Genomic DNA, 20,396 nt, shown 5'->3' with positions numbered 1-20,396 from the left:
AAATATAGTTCCTAATGTCTTGTTATATGACACTCTTAGTCCATGAACTTAAAGCTATCCACTAACAAAAATGTTTTCTGACTGCCTGCATATCTCATGACCAAGAAGTAGACATCAAGGTCTTTCACACTGAGGACTGTGTAGTCTAGTTTGAAAAATTATCTGATGAAGGTAAAATTATTTAGTAAATTGACTAGTAAGAATGAAAAAGGAGATTCATGAACAAGTGGGGATTTAAGCTGACCTGTAAGAAAGGAGTAAGATTTGGATAATGCCCTAGTCTAGTTGGGCTGCTGTAATAAAATACCAAAAATGGGTGGATTGTAAACAACAGAAACTGATTTCTCAGAGTTCTGGAGGATGTACAGTCTAAGATCAAGGTGCCAGCAGATTTAGTGTCTGTTGAGGGTCTTGTTTCCTGGTTCATAGATGCCCGTGTTCTTGCTATAACCTCACATGGTAGAAGGGGCAAGGAAGTTCTCTGAGTCTTTATAAGTGCACTGATTCCATTCCGGAGGGCTCTGTCTTCATGACCTAATCACTTCCCAAAGGCCCCACCTCCAAATACTATTACATTGGGTGTTAGGATTTTACCATATGAATTTTGGGAGGGACACAAACATTAGGTCTATAGGACATAGGAAAAGAATAAGAGGAAGGGTGTTCTCAGTGAGGGATCCAGAATAACCAGAGAGATGGGAATCTGCATAGCATATTCTTGAGATAGTGAGAAGAGCCAGTTGGAAAGGTCTATTGGAACCATTTGGGAGAAATGAGAAATAAGCTTGACATTTTTATGTGCAATTTAAAGAGCATCCAACTAGATAAGAAGCAATCATTTCACCAGGCTCCTGGCCTTGGCTTTCTTTTGCACTTACATGTACATTATTCATGATGTCAACAACACCCTCTGTTAAAGGGCATCCTTCTAGCTTACAATGATTCTCACCCCTCCTTAACTATCTGTCCCCTTCCCAACCATATGGGTGGGTTAGTTCCTAGGAGCCATGTTTGTGTAACGTGTTTCAATTCTAGTGTCAGTTGATTGAAGCTGCATGGCTTGTCCTTGGTAGAACAAACATACCAGTCTAGGAATATGGGAGTGAGACTAAAAGGGATGATATGAATCTATCTCTTTCTTCATGGAGCTGAAAGTATGACATGTGATCCTCAGAGCCATGGGCAGCCACCTTGTGTCTGCCATATGGAACAGGCAGCTGAGAAATCTATTCCTCCCAGGAAAAGAAAGAGGCAGATATACAGGAAGAAACAGAGGCATATCACAGAGCACTTGCAGTTCCCGCCGGCCTTCTAGCTCTCACTCCCCCTGCTTAATCAACTACATTTCTGCTCTTAGATTCTGAGACTCCCTGTATCTTTCATAATCGATCCCTTCTTTCTGCTTAAGTCAGCTTGGGTTAGGTTTCTATTATTAGAAACCCAGAGTCCTAACATAGTGATGAATAAATAGATTTTACTGAAGTCCTACTGTCCTTTGCTTTTACACATGCTCTCTCGACTTGCGCTCTCAGGACAAACTTTCTTTCACTGGCCTTTGCTCAACAGCAGCGTATCTTGTTGTTTTGTACATCTGAGTGTCACAGTTTCCACAACCTCTCTCTGCCCCTTTCCCCAGAGCCCTTCCCAGCTTTCTTTGGTTTCTCTTTCCTTTCTCTCCTTGAATGAAATGCTAACAAAGAAACACAGAGAGGCTGGGAGTATCATTTATATATGCCTGAGGCTTATGAACAGATAATGGGTTCATTAGCCCAAATCTCTCAGGATCTGTGATGCAATGGGATAGGAAACAAGGTTTAAAAATGAATATGCTGTTCAGACCCTCTCAAGGTACGCCTCTCCAGGTTATTCTGGAGGCCACAGGGGGGATAAAGCCACCCCCTGCTTAAGGGACCCTTGACAGCTCCAGTGTCAGCTGTGTCCCCTTTACCTTGTTCCTTTTTTTTTTTTTTAATTTATTTATTTTGGCTGCACCGAGTCTTAATTGTGGCACATGGGATTCTTAGCTGCGGACTTCTTAGTTGCGGCATGCATGCAGGATCTAGTTCCCCAACCAGGGATAGACCCTGGGCCCCCTGCATTGGGAGCACAGAGTCTTACCCACTGGACTACCAGGGAAGGCCCTCCTTTTCCTTGTTCCTTGTTGCCTCAGCTGTACTAGGCTCTGCCAGATGGACGTAAAGCCACTGCCACCTTTATAGCTTGAAGAGGTCACTACTCTAATTGGAAAATCAGAAACCTGAGATCTTCAGAGAGAAGCCCCTTCTTGCTGACGGGATCATATACCAAAAGTAGGTGGAGAAGCCTGACCACTCAGAAGCCTGAGAGGGACTCCAAAAGGCAGATAACCAAGCCCTAAACCAGCTAGCTGCCAACAGTGTCAACACAGTCGCAGTTTTACCCAAGAGCTAAACTAAAAATAATCTGACACTTCACCACAGCATGCCTGCCTGGCTCTGATGTGCAGAACAAATGCTGAGATACAGGCTGCCACTGCATTTCCAACAATTTCAGGTCTAATGACCTCAAGAGGAATTCAGAGATATGAAAGTGACGATCATGTAGGAAGGCAGTCACTCATTGTTCAGCTCATTAGGCTAATGCTTTGTCGCTCTAAAACAGATAGTGATTTATTTGGTGTCTTCAGAAGCAGTATTCAAAGGGAATCAGGGTGTGGTGTTGACTTCTTTCTCATGGTATTTGGTAATTATGCTTTTTGGATATCTTATTTGTGTTAATAATAGGTCTTGTTCATTTTTTTGGTAACTTCTTACCAGACTAGGAGATCCTTGAGAGCAAGAATCATGTCTTCTTTTTCATGTAGCTCTATATCTCTATAGAGATATAGAGATCTAACAAGGCCTGGCAATTTAGAAAGCTCTCAATAAAATATTTATTGGTTAAAGGAATAAATGAATAACCGAAAAATAGCAAAAATCCAACCTAATGATGAAGGTTTGGGAAAGTGTCTTAAAGGATATAATGATTGAGTCGTCAAGGAGTCACTGGAGTTGGTAAAGCAGAAATGTAGAGAGGAGGAGAGTGAATGTTAAAGGCATTTGAAATTGCCATCAAGGGGATTAAAAATGGTTCAATATAGCATGTGGGTGAGAGGAAGGGGATGAAGCTGAAAAGTGGGGCAGGGGCCAGAAGGACCTTGTATGCTTTGCTATAGAGTTTGAATTTCATTTTCAAGGTGATGCGAATCATGAAAAGATCTTCAGTAAGAGAGGAACCTAATGAGGTTTTCCTGTAAAAAGTTGTCTGTGGCCACATGGAGAGTAAGCGATGGCAGGGATGGAGATGGGGTTGAGATGGGATTGCAAAGATCAGCTAAGAGCACCTTTCAATCAGTAATTCAGGTGAGAGGTGATGAAGGTCTGACCTATGGCTGAAAAGGTTTGTTTCTGTCCTGTTCTTCACACTGTCAGCTTTTCATCACCACCAACACCATCACACCCTCCTTCAGGATGTGGGCCTGGGGATGCTGAGTAGTAACAGAAAATGCCAACCACAGTAGTGCTTTTCAAACACTTTTTTCTTCGTTGGGCCACGCCAAAAAGCAAGGTGGCATTTTCCAGAAGGTCCATGGGCAGAACCAAAAAAAAAAAAAAAAAAAAGAACCAAATGACTCTTTTTGGTGCCACAATCTTTGGGCCACCTCACTTCTCTCAGCAGGTACTGTGCACACTTGCCATATTATACTTTTTTTTAAGAAAGGAAATACAAAAAAGAAGAGGCAAAAAAGGAGAAGAGGAAGGTAAAAAAAGTACAAGACAGATGGTGAAGACCCTTTATCTTATTCATAAATAAAGAATTAAAGTTATTGCAAGAAAGAAGAAGCTGTTTACATTTTGTGGTCCATTACCAGGACTTGCATTTTACAAAGGAGATTCAGGATAGATGGAAATTTGCTCAGTTTACTTATGGAGGAAGGCCAGCTCTCCCTTCATGCTCTAGCCCAGACCTGATGGGAGTTATAAGGAGCAAACCCCTTCCTATAGGACCATGGTTCCCAACCTTAGCTATATATTGAAAATAACTGATAATTAAAAGAAATACTGCTGCCTGAATCATACCCTAATAGACTCTAATTTAATTGGTCTACAGTGTGGTCTTAGAATTGGTCCTTTTATAAAATTCCCTGGGTGATATGAATATACAGTTGGGCTGAGAACCACTGCTATACTTCAGTGTTCAGCAAAGTTTTTCTCTAAAAGGCCAGAGAGTAAAAATTTTAGGCTTTGTGGGCCACAGGGTCTCTGCTGCAACTATTCTACCCTGCTGTTGTAGTGTGAAAGTAGCCACAGACAGTATGTAAATGAATGGGTGGGGCTGTGTTCTAATAAAGCTTTATTGAGAAAAACAGTCAGTGGGCTGGACTTGGCTCATGAGCCATAATTTATTGACTCTTGTTTTAGAAGCGCATTCCAAAGGATGGCTGGATTGTTCAGAATGCTAAGTCAGGTATGGACAAATCTTCCAGTTCAAAAAAAGGCATCTGAAAGAATGTTCTAATTTTAGTAAAATGAGATATGTTGCTGAGTTCCATTTCATAAAATGCTCAGGTCTTCTGGGAAAGTGAAGCTTTGATAGTTGACATAAATTTACTTTACTACCCTGCAGTAGCTATCTGTGTGGGTTAATTTACATTGAAAATCTGCCAACAAAAGGTTTGGATTTAAAGTCCTGGCTTAATATGTTAGGTCCAACTTAAGGCAAAGCTGTCACGTTAGATCTGGGGAGTGAGAGAAAGAAAGAAGTGGAGTATTAAGTTCCATGAAACCTTTATGCTGTTTGACTTCTCAGGGAGACCACATGTGGTTTTTGCGTTCTGAAGAAAAAAACTCCAGTAAGGTATAAAGAAGAAAAAAAATAACATGCAGTGGTGGATAGAAGGATTAGACATGAAGATAGGCACTAAAAATTAGAACCGACATAAGGACAGAAAATATTAAACCCAAGTGAGAAGGGGGTCTTTACAAGGTCAGAGAAATGAACTGGTAGATTTCTACGTTTTATGGGTTTTCCAAATCCCTTGACTAGAAGGGATCAGCCATGAGCCTAAGTTTTGTTTTGACGTCCACATAGAGAACCAGTTTTAATTTATACTACCATTTTATTCTGGAGAAATCCAGAGGAGGCAAAGACACATTAGAAAAATGAACTTCTGCCTAACCATTAAGTTTCTCTTCCACCATCACTGGTTTCATCACTCTCCATAGAAAAGTAGCCAAATGACACATGGCTGCAAGTCATGCTCCTGACAATCAAGGCTAGCTGAGCTGTGTGGGTTATGCCATCCTTACCTTTATCCTATCGATGTTGGCTTCCATCTTCAGCTGTTCTACCAGTTTCCTGGCTTGAGCTATGCTGGCGGTGTTGTTGCTGGCCATTGGAATGCTGGGTAGGTTTTTCAGACACACTGGGAAAGAAAACAAGGAGGAAAAATGCATCAGAGAATTTTCCAGCTGCCAAATGTGCAGATTCATCATAGCTGGGGGACCCCCCCAAAATGGCTATAGTCAGGCCAGGCTCCTCCAGCCATCTACATCCCCAATCCAGCACTGAGTCTGAGTGGCAGGCAGGCCAGAAGATGAGGTTTGCTTTTCCAACTCCCTACCTCTGCCCTTCCATCCTTCTTTGGGGGGGAAAAAAAAAAAAAAGAAGAATGTTCATCAAATCAGATAAGGTATGCTGCCACATTAAGAAAGCAAATTATTAAATTTATGTCAATTTATGAAATAAGTTCAAAATGGTAAGGGTGACAGTATGCATAATTACTGTTGTTATTTATTGGGTACTGCTATTGTTAGATACTGTGTTAAGTGCCCTCAGAGGATGAGGAATGAAAGGTGAGCAGAGGCAGGAATGGTAAATTACATAATCCCTAAGGACTAAAAACACTATGTTTACAATGTTCTCTTGATGGGCTCAAATGCTGACTCTCTGGTTAACTGTAAGCACCTCAGTCTATTATACTGCAGAGACACTGCAATAGGACTTGTGGCTTTTTTGTGTTGTTTATCCAGCACAGTCTATTTGAAATATGGCTTGATTCACAACTAATTACTTTACTCATAATTCTTCAGGAAAAATCTATAATGTCAAGGGGTAGGCGTTGCTATGTCTAAATTGTTACTTGCATCGATGAGTAGACCAGTGGTATTCTAAATTAAGTACAACAGACTTAATACTTTTATGAATATGGAATAGAACATAAATGTTTAGAGAGTGGAGTTCTGTACCTATGTAGATGGTGAGATGGTTTCTTTGTCTCTGGCTCTACCAGACCCACTCCCATCCTTGTCCCCCAATCCCTTCAAGTCCTATCCCAATTTCATTTCTCTTCTAATTATTTCTTGACCCACCATCTCACTTTATTCTTGTTGTTCATCTCAGAAAGTATCCTATTTATTTTCAGTGCCCACTTCCCCCACATTCTCATCAGGTCTTGCTCCATGTCAAGGTGCCATATACTATTTCAGGACCGTCAATGTAAATTTGCCCCTTGAGGTCACTGACACCCAATAGTGAAGGAATGTCTGAGAGCTGCAATTTAACTAGAGTGTATGACCCAAGAAATGAGAAACATTAAACACTGCTTCAGTCACCACCAGTCATACCTTGTTCTGAAGATATTATATCAAAAACCGTGAATTCTACTAGCTTTGGGGAATATTTTTATCTAGGGATAAAGTAGGATCAGGCTACTATCTCAAAAAGGAAGGAGGACACATAGAAAACCTACAGAAAGAAAAATAACCCATAATAAGTTCAGTACATAGGTTTTTACATATCCATGAAAATCAAGAAACAATTTTTATTTTAATTACCAAAAAAGCAAAAGTCTATAAATTATCTTCTTTGGTTCTTATTTCTTGACATTTAACTCTCTGTAAACAAAGATGTCCCTTCATGGATAGTGTTATTTTATAAAGAATACTGCAAAAGCCAGCCCAACAACATTTATAGTATAAATTAGAGGATAGTAAACTGTTCCCTCAATTTATTTTCAAAGGGTTTGGAGACAATAAAATGGGAAGGAAGACTGAAAGAATTTTGAAGCTACAAAGATCTCTGAACTCTACTTTCAAATGCTTGAAGATCAAGGGAGGGATCCTGCATGCAAAAACAAACAAAAAAAAGGAGGCTTTGACAACTGCGATTTCATCAGCATGGTTAGGGACCTAATCATCTTAGCCCCACAGGGAAATTATGTGCCCCAAATCAAATGGACATCTACCAGCCTTGCAAAACTTCACAGGGCCAAGATGGAGTATTGACTTATCCAGTAGAGTAGCCTAATTCTTCCAGTGATCCAACATGGAAGGAGCCCTGGTCTACAGACCCCTGGACACTGTTCTGTAAAGTTCATGTTTCCTCCAAACTAGAATTTATCACACTAGAATTTATCACACTAGAATACAGACTATCACAGAATTTCCAAATCCTCATTGGGCCTGAGGGAGCTCTGAGAGTCTGGTCAGCTATTCTTCTGCCCTTTAATCTAAACCAGATAACATAGTAACCTGTGGAAGAAACCACTGCTTGCTTCCAATACCCCTTTTCCTCTTCTTCATTAGTGATAACAATTTTTTTTTTCTTTTTAACAGAGACCACAAGAACCTTGAATTTTAGTTGGGGACATTTTGCTGAAAGATGTATTCTCAGGCTCCTTTGCAGCTTGGTGTGGTGATATGACTAAGTTTGGCCAATGAGACATAAGCAGAAGTATCCTGAAGGGAAGGGATGTGCCCTTTGCCTCCTCTTCTTCCTGTTACTGGCCTAGAAGGTAGTCATATTGACCACAGAGCTCCATCTTGAACATCTGGGCGACACTCCAGGAGGAGCAGGAAGGATCTGGGTCCTTACTGATACTGTAGAGCCACCATGCCAGCTGTGAACTGGCTGCCATCTATGTGAAGAGAAATAAGCACCTATCTTGTTTACACCACTATTATTAAGGGTTTCTCTACCGTTGGCTCACAGATCTGCCATTAACTGATTAAATAACCCATTATTTTTATTTGAGTATCCAGGAAAGTCTATGTCCTAATGCCTGTTAATGTTCCCTGGAAAAAGCTGTAGCTGTTCTGAGGAGGCTGAGATGGAAAGTGTATGAGTTTTCTATTGCTGCTGTAACACCTTACTACAAATTTAGTAGCTTAAAGAATATAAATGTATCTTAATAGTTCTGGAGGTTAGAAGTCTGAAATAGATCCCACTGGGCTAAAGTCAAGATATTGGCAGGGCTTCATTCCTTCTGGAGGTCTAAAGGAAAATGTCTCCTTTCCTTACATAGCTTCTAAAGGTTGCCAGCATTCCTTGGCTCTTGGCTTTTTTCTTCATTTTCAAAACCAACAAATGTGAGTTGACTCCTTCTCACTCTACATCACTCTAACCTCTTCAGTAGTCACCTCTCTCTCTGACTCTCCTCTGCCTCCTTCTTCCACTTTTAGGAACCATTGTAACCACACTGGGTCCACTCTGATAATACAGGATAATCTCTGTATCTTTGGGTCAACTGATTAGCAACCTTAATTCCATTTGCAACCTTAATTCCCTTTGCCATGTAACATAACAATCTGCAGGTTCCAGGTATGGGGACATGGACATCTTTGGGGGCCTTTATTCTACCTACGATGGAAGGAGACCTCTGTGCAGGTAGAGAAGGAAAGTGGAAACGTGGGATGTTGAGGTGGGAAAGAAGAGGGATGGGGCAGGACGTAAGTTTAGAAATGCTGGGGAGAGAAGAAATAAAACCTAAATGGACTTAAGAAAAAGAAGTAGACAAAGGCTTTGGTTTGTGCTTCTAGCTTTAGGAAGATCCTGTATGTTTTTCTTTTACCATATGACCCAACAAAACCTAGGGCCACTTTCAGAATCACTTAGTGCATTTTCCTCTTTTTCACATCCGGCTGCTTTCTCGTAAAAGCAATGAAGAAATCCCCCTCCTGAAAACTGAAAGAACTGTAGAGTCCTAGACCAGTGTTCCAAAGAAGTATGTGATATTGAGATTTATAAGAAATATATATTTGGTCTTTGACCTATTCTTGGCACAGAGCTCCTAAAACCCTTAGAATCTCCTGTGGTAAGACCAATAAAGGCCTTTTGTTATGTCAATGAGGCGACTTTTGGAAAGCCCTTAGGCAACCTGAGGATGGGGGAGCTGTTTGCCGGGAGAACCAACCATGTGATTAGAGGTTTGAAACTTTCAGAACTCACCCCCAACTCCAACCTCCTGGAAGGAAAAAAGGGCTGAAGTTTGAATCAATTGCCAGTGGTCAATGATTTAATTAATCACGACTATGTAAAGAAGGCTCCATAAAAACCCAAAAGGACAGGGTTTGGAGAGCTTCCAGGTTGGTGGAACACGTGGAGATGCTGGAAGAGTGGCCCACCTAGAGAGGGTATGGGAGCTCTGCACCCTTTCTCCATACCTTGCCCTTTGCATCTCTTCCATCTGGCTGTTCCTGAGTTACATTCCTTTATAATAAACTGGTAACCTAGTATGTAAAATGTTTCTCTGAGTTCTGTAATAGTAAATTAATCAAAACCAAGGAAGAGGTCATGGGAATCTCTGATTTATAGCCAGTCAGTCAGAAGTACAGGTAACAACCTGGGCTTGCAATGGGGGGCCTGAATTGTGTTTGTGGGTAGGGGGAGGAGAAGGCAGTCTTGTAAGATCAACCCTTAACCTGTGGAACCTGATGCTATCCCTGGGTAGGCAGTGTCAGAATTAAAGAATTAAGTTAAATTGTAGGACACTCAACTGGTGTCAGAGGATTGTTTATTGGTATGAAGGGAACTGCCCCCCTCCACACACTGGGATTGGGTTCTGGAGCCCTACGGAAGTATGTATTTTCCTAAAAAGTGACTATGGTAAATAAGAAAAAGTTAGCTTATCTTCTAAGCTTGAAGCATTTGGACAATGCATCACACACACTCACACACACACACACACACACACCTCTTTTCATCTTACAAATCTGAAACTCTGTACCCATTAAACAATAACACCCATTCCTTTCTCCCCCAGCCTGGGAAACCACCATTCTACTTTCTGTCTCTATGATTTTAATTACTCTAGGTACCTCACAGAAGTGGAGTCATATAGTATTTGTCTTTACATGACTGTCCTGTTTCACTTAGCATAATGTCCTCAAGGTTCATTCATGTTGTACCATGTGTCAGAATTTCCTTCCTTTTTAAGGCTGAATAATATTACATTCTATGTATACACCATATTTTATCAATTCATTTGTTGATGGACACTTGAGATGCTTCCACGTTTTACCTACTGTGAGTAATGCTGCTGTGAATATGGGAGTACACATATCTCTTCAAGGCTCTGCTTTCAGTTCTTTTGAGTATATACCCAGAAATGGAGTTGTTGGATCATATAGGGTAAGTCTATTTTTAATTTTTTGAGGGACAGCAATACTGTTTCCCGTAGTAGCTGTACCATTTTACATTATCACTAAACGTGCACAAGGGTTCCAGTTTCTCCTCATCCTCATGAACACATTATTTTTTTTCTTTATTTAAAATAGTAGCCATCCTAATGGGTGTGAGGTGGTACCTCATTGCAGTTTGATTTGCATTTCCCAAATGGGTAGTGATGTTGAGCACCTTTTCATGTATTCATTGGCCATTTGGATATCTTTTTTTGGAGAAATGTTTATTCAAGCCTTTTGCCCATTTTAAAATCAGGTTTGGGGCTTCCCTGGTGGTGCAGTGGTTGAGACTCTGCCTGCCAGTGCAGGAGACATGGTTTCGAGCCCTGGTCTGGGAAGATCCCACATGCCACGGAGCAACTGGTCCCGTGAGCCACAACTACTGAGCCTGCACGTCTGGAGCCTGTGCTCCGCAACAAGAGAGGCCGCGACAGTGAGAGGCCAGCGCACCGCGATGAAGAGTGGCCCCCCCTCGCCACAACTAGAGAAAGCCCTCGCACAGAAACGAAGACCCAACACAGCCCCAAAAAATTAAATAAATAAATAAATTTATTTATTTTTTTAAAAAAATAAAAAATAATAAAATAAAATCAGGTTTGTTGTTGTTGAGTTTTAGGAATTTTCTATATATTCTGGACACAAACCTCTAATCAGATATATGGTTTGAAAATATTTTCTCCCATTCCATGGATTGCCTTTTCACTCTGTTGATAGTGTACTTTGATGCACAAAAGTTTTTAATTTTCATGAAGTCCAATTTTTCTATTTTTTTCTTTTGTTGCCTATGCCTTTGGTGTTAGAGCCGGGAAATCACTGCCAAATCTAAAGTTGCGAATGTTATGCTCCATTATTTTGAAGGAGAAAAGAATATGCCACTCCAAGATATTGCACTATGTCATACTGGTTATTTTGAATTGAAGTTAGTTAAGAAAATAGCCAGTGCAAGAAGAATACTCTCACTCTCTTTGTCCCCCTGAAAGCAGGAAATAAATCTCCTGTGTGAAGGCATCTTCCCTCTACCAGGAAGGTAGAAGGCATCCTTACTGCCAGAGACAGGAAATTCAGGGCTGAGAAGGCTGTATCAACGAACCTTGTTACTTCTTCAGTAATTTGCTATCCCAAGCCCAGGTCCATTCGTCTTGTTGATTCTTCACAAACACATTGTTTCCTGTCTAAAAGGTATAAAAGCTGCCTGCTTTGGTCACTTCTTTGAGTCTCATTTCTTTATGGGCTCATGTATATGTACAAAATTAAATTTGTTTTTCTCCTGTTAATCTTATGTCAATTTAATTATTAGACCAGCCAACTGTTAATCTTATGTCAATTTAATTATTAAACCAGCCAAAGAATCAAGAATGGAAGAAGAGGAAAGTTTTCCTCCTCTCCAGTTTTGGTGCCAAAAGTAGGGCTCTGCCCTGCCTGTACACTGTTTACTCTCGGGCTGCAGCACCTGAGAGACCCTGGGACCTCTGGTGGGTGCTGGCAGGAGGAAAGAATTCGTACCAAATCAGTCTCCCAGATCTCTGCCTGCAAGTTCTCTTAGAAGTGAGAATGGTAAGAATCCTTTTCTTTTTCTAAATTCAGATTAGTAGGAGAAAATATTTTTATGAATTAGTTCCTTGGATATGGTGACTTGTAAAGATATGTTGTGAGTACTCTTGTTACCTATTTATTCCTTTTCTCCCAGAGATGGTCATTGTTTTCCTTTTTCTCTGACTTTTATGTCATTTCTCATAAGGAGAAAAACCATAGGGCAGAACACAGGCATAGGTTCTAGAAGCCTGTTCTCTGATCGGCTTCACACACTGGTGAGTTCACGGTTCTCAACAGACTGGCATCTATTTAGACAAACTTTGCTCTGGGTCCTTTAATGTAAAAACTGGGTGAAGTTTTCCTTTCATCTTGTTCTATGTCCTGAAAGCATAACTCTATGACCAGTAAGAATATTCTCTGGTTTCTGCTAGCCGGAGCATGCAAGTAATAGCTTGCACTTGGTGGGCAGTTGAATAGACTGGATTCCAAGACATGAAGTCACAAGCAATGTTCTCTTTGTCCAACTGTGCCAGCTTTCAGGGAAGTTTGTCATAAGGGGTCTTTATCATCTCAGCCTTCGTTGTCTTGCTAGTGCTGGAAAAGTCTCATTCTATTAATGCCTGCCTGGTGTCATAGATTAGTAGGTCTGTGACTAGAGTGGCCTCATGCTCTTGTGAGAGACCAGAGACACTGTTCGCACTATACCGTTCTTACTACCTATGACAAAACAGTCTTTGCTTTCTTAGGCTAAATCTGGAATGAAGTTTCTGGATCTTCTGAGGACTATGTCTTTTGTATTGTCCTTTGGGATGCCTCTTGCACCCATGGTTAAACTGTAAAAAGACTTACTGGTTTGAGTCTCTATTGAGATTAATGTAAGTTCCTACTCATCAATGGCCAAAGGATCATTTGAACGGGCAATATTTGAAAGAAAGAGATTTTTTAAGGGCGTGCTCATTCTAAATGACTGTCTTACTGGTACCTATGGGAAGACCAAATTAAAAAGAGAACACAAAGGAATATAATGCCTAGCCTTAGGGACCCTCTTAACAAGATGAAAGAACAGACATTAGACTTCGAAAAAAAATTAAAAACCACATCCAACATAAATTCCCCCTTTAAAAAATCTGGCCCCATCTCCTCAGTAAATTCCCTTAGCTCCCCAAACCCCTCCACCTTCCCCTTAAACACCCAGCTGCCTGTTTTAACTTCCCTTTCCCTAAAAGATTTATAGACAGCACTCTGATCTCTAGGCCTCAAGTATACAGGTTACTCATGCAAATGCTGAAAGCCAGGAAGTAAATTTAACAGACGTATCCAGGATGGAGAGTAAGGCTTTCTTTGCTATTCCTTACAACTCCTCCTACTTGCCAGGGCTCCATAATCAGGCTCTGCCAGCTTCAGGTCCTTCTATACAATGTCCTTTGTAGATGTATCCTGGACCCCTCCACCCAACACCACAAAGAATTCATATCCCCTGGAAAGCAACAAACCTTTTAAATTACAAAGCCCTTTACCTCCACTTTCAGAAGATCCTACCAAATTTAAAGATGTATTTAAAAGATTATTGGCCATTTACAACCCTTCTCCCAGAGGAAACAGATGACCAGAATTTCTACCAGGCCCTCCTATAAAATGGTCAGGAAATGGGTCAGCTGGAGGCTGATGTTTAGCAAATATTACATTATATTATATATTAAATATTATATATTATATGCAAAGGTAGAGGATTTCCCACCCAAGGTGAATTGGTCTAAGGTTAAATTGTACACTCAGAAAAAGGAGAACGTCCAAAGGCCTTTATAAAATGCTTTGTACAGACTTTTCAAAGGCATACTGCATTAAGCCCTGAAGCTCCAGAATATAGAAATCTTTTAATTTCCTCCTTAATATGAAAATTTCTCCTAAATTTAAAAAGGCAAATTCAAAATAGTGTGCTTGGGTGGACTAGTCAACCTCTAAGCATTATGATGGAAGCAGCTACCCAATTCTTTGAAGATAGATTGCAGGAGAAAAAAAGGAATTATAATCAACAATACTTGATTTGCAACTTGAATCTTCAGAAAAACAAAAGCATAGCTCTGAGAGCAGCTCAAAGTCCACTCAGACTCTTTCCCATTTGCCTTCAGGTATTTGCAGATATAATTAAAAAATCAAGACATTGGAAGTACAATTGTCCTGACTTAAGAAAAAGAAGGAAAAAATTAAATAGTAATTACCTTAGACTTCTGATAATAGATATACTCCCAAATTCCTACATTATTTCCCTGTCCCTTGAAGATGCAAATCTTATCATGTATTTATAAAGCAAACAGCTCAAGAGGTAAATAGAACACTGCTCACAATTGCCTGAGACACAAGATAAAAAAAAGGAGGGGGGAGGCTTTTAAAAATACAAACTACTATAAACTCACTTGCCTAAATCTAGACCACAGCGTTCATAAGATTACTTGTCAAGGACAAACACAAATCTTAAAAGTCTCCTGCACAAACATTAGTAAAAAGCTTTAGCCATTTAAGAGAGTAAGCTTAACTTCTTCTGTCCTACAGAGATATAATTTGAATTCAACTGTTATTTATAAACTAGTGAGTGTTATTTTACTGTACCTGATTCATGGCTAAAGTTTTAGAACAAAAGCTATAAAGTCTCTGTGTCTGTATGTTTACATATGTCTATAAATCTATGTTATATATATGTGATATTTTTCTACCTCTGTATGGTATTGCCAAAATCATTTTGTAAATGAGCTCTATTTAACTGGCTTAAACTGAAGCTCTTATGAATTAAGCATTCCTAAAACTCAGAAACATAGAAACTAACTCAAATGTTTTTCAAGATCATGTGATGTGGGATACCCTTTGCTAAATAAATGCTAGCTTAAGTTCGTTGGTTTAATTAAAATAGACATGTCTTCAGAATTATCGGCATTAAATATAATGCAGACATGCAACTTTTACTCTACCTGGGTTTACTAGTCAAGTAAGCTCATGTTATCACTGTTGCAAAATTTGTAAACAAGAAAAATAAAATGATGGCTGGCCACTTTGATGTCTTAGGAAATTTTCATGAGTGATCTAGATATGACTGTTGGGGACAAGTGAATTAAATAAATGTAAGTGGGATAAAAATATTTAAGTGAACTTTTTAATAATAATTATGTTTTATGATGTATACTTAAATAATTTCCCAACTCCCTTTGGTAACTTATACCCTTAGAGTTTTGCTAAGTTAAATTAAATGATAGAAATTTATGGAATATCTAGATAATTTCCAAATAAGATAAGACACAGAAACATTAATTATTGAACATGGATTTATCCACTTTTGGTTTCTGATTACAGAGAAACTAAAGATATTTGGGTCTATTAGTAAATATTATGTACCACATTGAAAGGTTACAATACAAAGAAACATGTTTTTAGAAATTATAAAATGTATTCATAAATTTGCCAATTCAAGAATGCTGGTATAATGTACAATTCACAACTGCTTACTTCTTGTTTTTTACTAGAAATTAAGGTTTCTACAAATTAAAAATTCTAATTAATAAATGCAATTGGAACTACTAAAAATAATAAGAAAAACATTTCTGTGCAAGAAAAGTAGGTTGTGTTTAGGGTTAAAAAAGGTATGAGGGGGATTCAGGAGAAGATGGCAGAAGAGTAAGACGCAGAGAAAGACGCGGATATCACTTTTCTCCCCACAGATACATCAGAAATACATCTACACATGTAACAACTCCTACAGAACAGCTACTGAACGCTGGCAGAAGACCTCAGACCTCCCAAAAGGCAAGAAACTCCCCCACGTACCTGGGTAGGGCAAAAGAAAAAAGAATAAACAGAGACAAAAGGATAGGGACGGGACCTGCACCAGTGGGAGGGAGCCGTGAAGGAGGAAAGGTTTCCACACACTAGGAAGCCCCTTCGTGGGCAGAGACTGTGGGTGGTGGAGGGGGGAAGCTTCGGAGTCTCAGAGAAGATCGCAGCAACAGGGGTGGGGAGGGCAAAGCGGAGAGATTCCCGCACAGAGGACCAGTGACGACCGGCACTCACCAGCCGGAGAGGCTTGTCTGCTCACCCGCCGGGGCGAGAGGGGCTGGGAGCTGAGGCCCGGGCTTTGGTCGGAGCGCAGGGAGAGGACTGGGGTTGGTGGCGTGAACACAGCCTGCAGGTGGCTAGTGCGCCACAGCTGGCCGGGAGGGAGTCCGGGGAAGAGTCTGGAGCTGCCGAAGAGGCAAGAGACTTTTTCTACCCTCTCTGTTTCCTGGTGCGCGAGGAGAGGGGATTAAGAGCGCTGCTTAAAGGAGCTCCAGAGACTGCGCGAGCCGCGGCTATCAGCGCGGACCCCAGAGACGGGCATGAGAGGTTAAGGCTGCTGCTGCCGCCACCAAGAAGCCTGTGTGCGAGCACAGGTCACGCTCCACACCTCCCCTCCCGGGAGCCTGGGCAGCCCGCCACTGCCAGGGTCCCGGGATCCAGGGACAACTTCCCCGGGAGAACACATGGTGCGCCTCAGGCTGGTGCAACGTCACGCCGCCCTCTGCCTCCGCAGGCTCGCCCCGCACTCCGTACCCCTCCCTCCCCTCCGGCCTGAGTGAGCCAGAGCCCACGAATCAGCAGTTCCTTTAACCCTGTACTGTCTGAGCAAAGAACAGATGCCCTCAGGTGACCTACACGCAGAGGCGGGTCCAAATCCAAAGCTGAACCCCAGGAGCTGTGCGAACGAAGAAGAGAAAGGGAAATTTCTCCCAGCAGCGTCAGCAGCAGCGGATTAAAGCTCCACAATCAACTTGATGTACCCTGCATCTGTGGAATACCTGAATAGATAACGAATCATCCCAAATTGAGGAGGTGGACTTTGGGAGCAAGATAGATTATTTTTTCCCCTTTTCCTCTTTTTGTGAGTGTGTATGTGTATGCTTCTGTGTGAGATTCTGTCTGTATAGCTTTGCTGTCACCATTTGCCCTAGGGTTCTGTCCGTCCATTTTTTGTTTGTTTTTACTTTTTAAAAATTTTTTCTTAATAATTATTTTTTATTTATATTTTAATAACTTTATTTTATTTTATCTTTATTTTATTTTATCTTTTCTTTCTTTCTTTCTTTCTTTCTTTCTATTTTTTCTCCCTTTTATTCTGAGCTGTGTGGAGGACAGTCTCTTGGTGCTCCAGCCAGGCGTCAGGGCTGTGCCACTGAGGTAGGAGAGCCAACTTCAGGACACTGGTCCACAAGAGACCTCCCAGCTCCACGTAATATCAAACGGCGAAAATCTCCCAGAGATCTCCATCTCAACACCAACACCCAGCTTCACTCAACGACCAGCAAGCTACAGTGCTGGACACCCTATGCCAAACAACTAGCAAAACAGGAACACAGACCCATCCATTAGCAGAGAGGCTGCCTAAAATCATAATAAGGCACAGACACCCCGAAACACACCACCAGACGTGGACCTGCCCACCAGAAAGACAAGATCCAGCCTCATCCACCAGAACACAGGCACTAGTCCCCTCCACCAGGAAACCTACACAACCCACTGAATGAACCTTAGCCACTGGGGACAGACACCAAAAACAACGGGAACTACGAACCTGCAGCCTGCAAAAAGGAGACCCCAAACACAGTAAGATAAGCAAAATGAAAAGACAGAAAAACACACAGCAGCTGAAGGAGCAAGTTAAACCCACCAGATCTAACAAATGAAGAGGAAATAGGCAGTCTACCTGGAAAAGAATTCAGAATAACGATAGTAAAGATGATCCAAAATCTTGGAAACAGAATAGACAAAATGCAAGAAACATTGAACAAGTACCTAGAAGAACTAAAGATGAAACAAGCAATGATGAACAACACAATAAATGAAATTAAAAATACTCTAGAAGGGATCAATAGCAGAATAACTGAGGCAGAAGAACGGATAAGTGACCTGGAAGATAAAATAGTGGAAATAACTACTGCAGAGCAGAATAAAGAAAAAAGAATGAAAAGAACTGAGGACAGTCTCAGAGACATCTGGGACAACATTAAATGCACCAACATTCAAATTTTAGGGGTCCCAGAAGAAGAAGAGAAAAAGAAAGGGACTGAGAAAATATTTGAAGACATTATAGTTGAAAACTTCCCTAATATGGGAAGGAAATAGTTAATCAAATCCAGGAAGCACAGAGAGTCCCATACAGGATAAATCCAAGGAGAAACATGCCAAGATACATATTAATCAAACTATCAAAAATTAAATACAAAGAAAACATATTAAAAGCAGCAAGGGAAAAACAACAAACAACACACAAGGGAATCCACATAAGGTTAACAGTTGATCTTTCAGCAGAAACCCTGCAAGCCAGAGGGAGTGGAAGAACATATTTAAAGTGATGAAGGAGAAAAACCTACAAACAAGGTTACTCTACCCAGCAAGGATCTCATTCAGATTTGATGGAGAATTTAAAACCTTTACAGTCAAGGAAAAGCTTAGAAGTTCAGCACCACCAAACCAGCTTTACAACAAATGCTAAAGGAACTTCTCTTGGCAAGAAACAAAGGAGGAGGAAAAGACCTACAATAACAAACCCAAAACAACTAAGAAAATGGTCATAGGAACATACATATCGATAATTGCCTTAAACATGAATGGATTAAATGCTCCAACCTAAAGAACCAGGCTTCCTGAATGGATACAAAACAAGACTCATGTATATGCTGTCTACAAGAGTCCCACTTCAGACCTAGGGACACATACAGACTGAAAGTGAGGGGATGGATAAAGATATTCCATGCAAATGGAAATCAAAAGAAAGCTGGAGTAGCAATTCACATATCAGACAAAATAGACTTTAAAATAAAGACTATTACAAAAGACAAAGAAGGACACTACATAATGATGAAGAGGTCGATCCAAGAAGAAGATATAACAATTGTAAATATTTATGCACCCAACATAGGAGCACCTCAATACATAAGGCAAATACTAACAGCAATAAAAGGGGAAATCGACAGTAACACACTCATAGTAGGGGACTTTAACACCCCACTTTCACCAATGGACAGATCATCCAAAATGAAAATAAATAAGGAAACACAAGCTTTAAATGATACATTAAACAAGATGGACTTAATTGATATTTATAGAGCATTCCATCCAAAAACAACAGAATACGTATTTTTCTCAAGTGCTCATGGAAAATTCTCCAGGATAGATCATATCGTGGGTCACAAATCAAGCCTTGATAAATTTAAGAAAATTGAAATCATATCAAGTATCTTTTCCAACCACAATGCTATGAGACTATATATCAATTACAGGAAAAGATCTGTAAAAAATACAAACACATGGAGGCTAAACAATACACTACTTAATAATGAAGTGATCACTGAAGAAATCAAAGAGGAAATCAAAAAATACCTAGAAACAAATGACAATGGAGACACGATGACCCAAAACCTATGGGATGCAGCAAAAGCAGTTCTAAGAGGGAAGTTTATAGCAATACAATCCCACCTTAAGAAACAGGAAACATCTCAAATAAAGAACCTAACCTTGCACCTAAAGCAATTAGAGAAAGAAGAACAAAAAAACCCTAAGATTAGCAGACAGAAAGAAATCATAAAGTTCAGATCAGAAATAAATGAAAAAGAAATGAAGGAAATGATAGCAAAGATCAATTAAACTAAAAGTTGGTTCTTTCAGAAGATAAACAAAATTGATAAACCATTAGCCAGACTCATCAAGAAAAAAAGGGAGAAGACTCAAATCAATAGAATTAGAAATGAAAAAGGAGAAGTAACAACTGACACTGCAGAAATACAAAGGATCATGAGAGATTACTACAAGCAACTCTATGCCAATAAAATGGACAACCGGGAAGAAATGGACAAATTCTTAGAAATGCACAACCTGCTGAGAGTGAACCAGTAAGAAATAGAAAATATGAGCAGACCAATCACAACCACTGAAATTGAAACTGTGATTAAAAATCTTCCAACAAACAAAAGCCCAGGAGGAGATGGCTTCACAGGCGAATTCTATCAAACATTTAGAGAAGAGCTAACACCTCCCCTTCTCAAGCTCTTCCAAAATATAGCAGACAGAGGAACACTCCCAAACTCATTCTACCATCACTCTGATATCAAAACCAGACAAAGATGTCACAAAGAAAGAAAACTACAGGCCAATATCACTGATGAACAAAGATGCAAAAATCCTCAACAAAATACTAGCAAACAGAATCCAATAGCACATTAAAAGGATCATACACCATAATCAAGTGGGGTTTATTCCAGGAATGCAAGGATTCTTCAATATATGCAAATCAATCAACGTGATACACTATATTAACAAATTGAAGGAGAAAAACCATATGATCATGTCAATAGATGCAGAGAAGAC

The 20,396-nt window shown here is 40.2% G+C and overlaps 1 protein-coding gene across 2 annotated transcripts in view; it reads right to left on the bottom strand.

The window, feature by feature from the left end:
• Positions 1-20,396, bottom strand: part of GNG2 (G protein subunit gamma 2) — a 130,764-nt gene that overhangs the window by 20,395 nt on the left and 89,973 nt on the right. For both annotated transcript variants that reach the window (XM_082617423.1, XM_082617422.1), the window contains one exon: positions 5,328-5,443. In XM_082617423.1, the coding sequence (XP_082473549.1) occupies positions 5,328-5,414 (87 nt within the window). In that variant the 5' untranslated portion in view covers positions 5,415-5,443. The remainder of the gene's footprint in view (positions 1-5,327; positions 5,444-20,396) is intronic.

This window comes from Mesoplodon mirus, assembly GCF_964341445.2.
Source record: "Mesoplodon mirus genome assembly, chromosome: 4".
NCBI classification, from domain to species: Eukaryota; Metazoa; Chordata; class Mammalia; order Artiodactyla; family Ziphiidae; genus Mesoplodon; species Mesoplodon mirus.
Note: the sequence above shows the minus strand (reverse complement) of the source record. Positions and strands in the feature narration are given on the sequence as shown.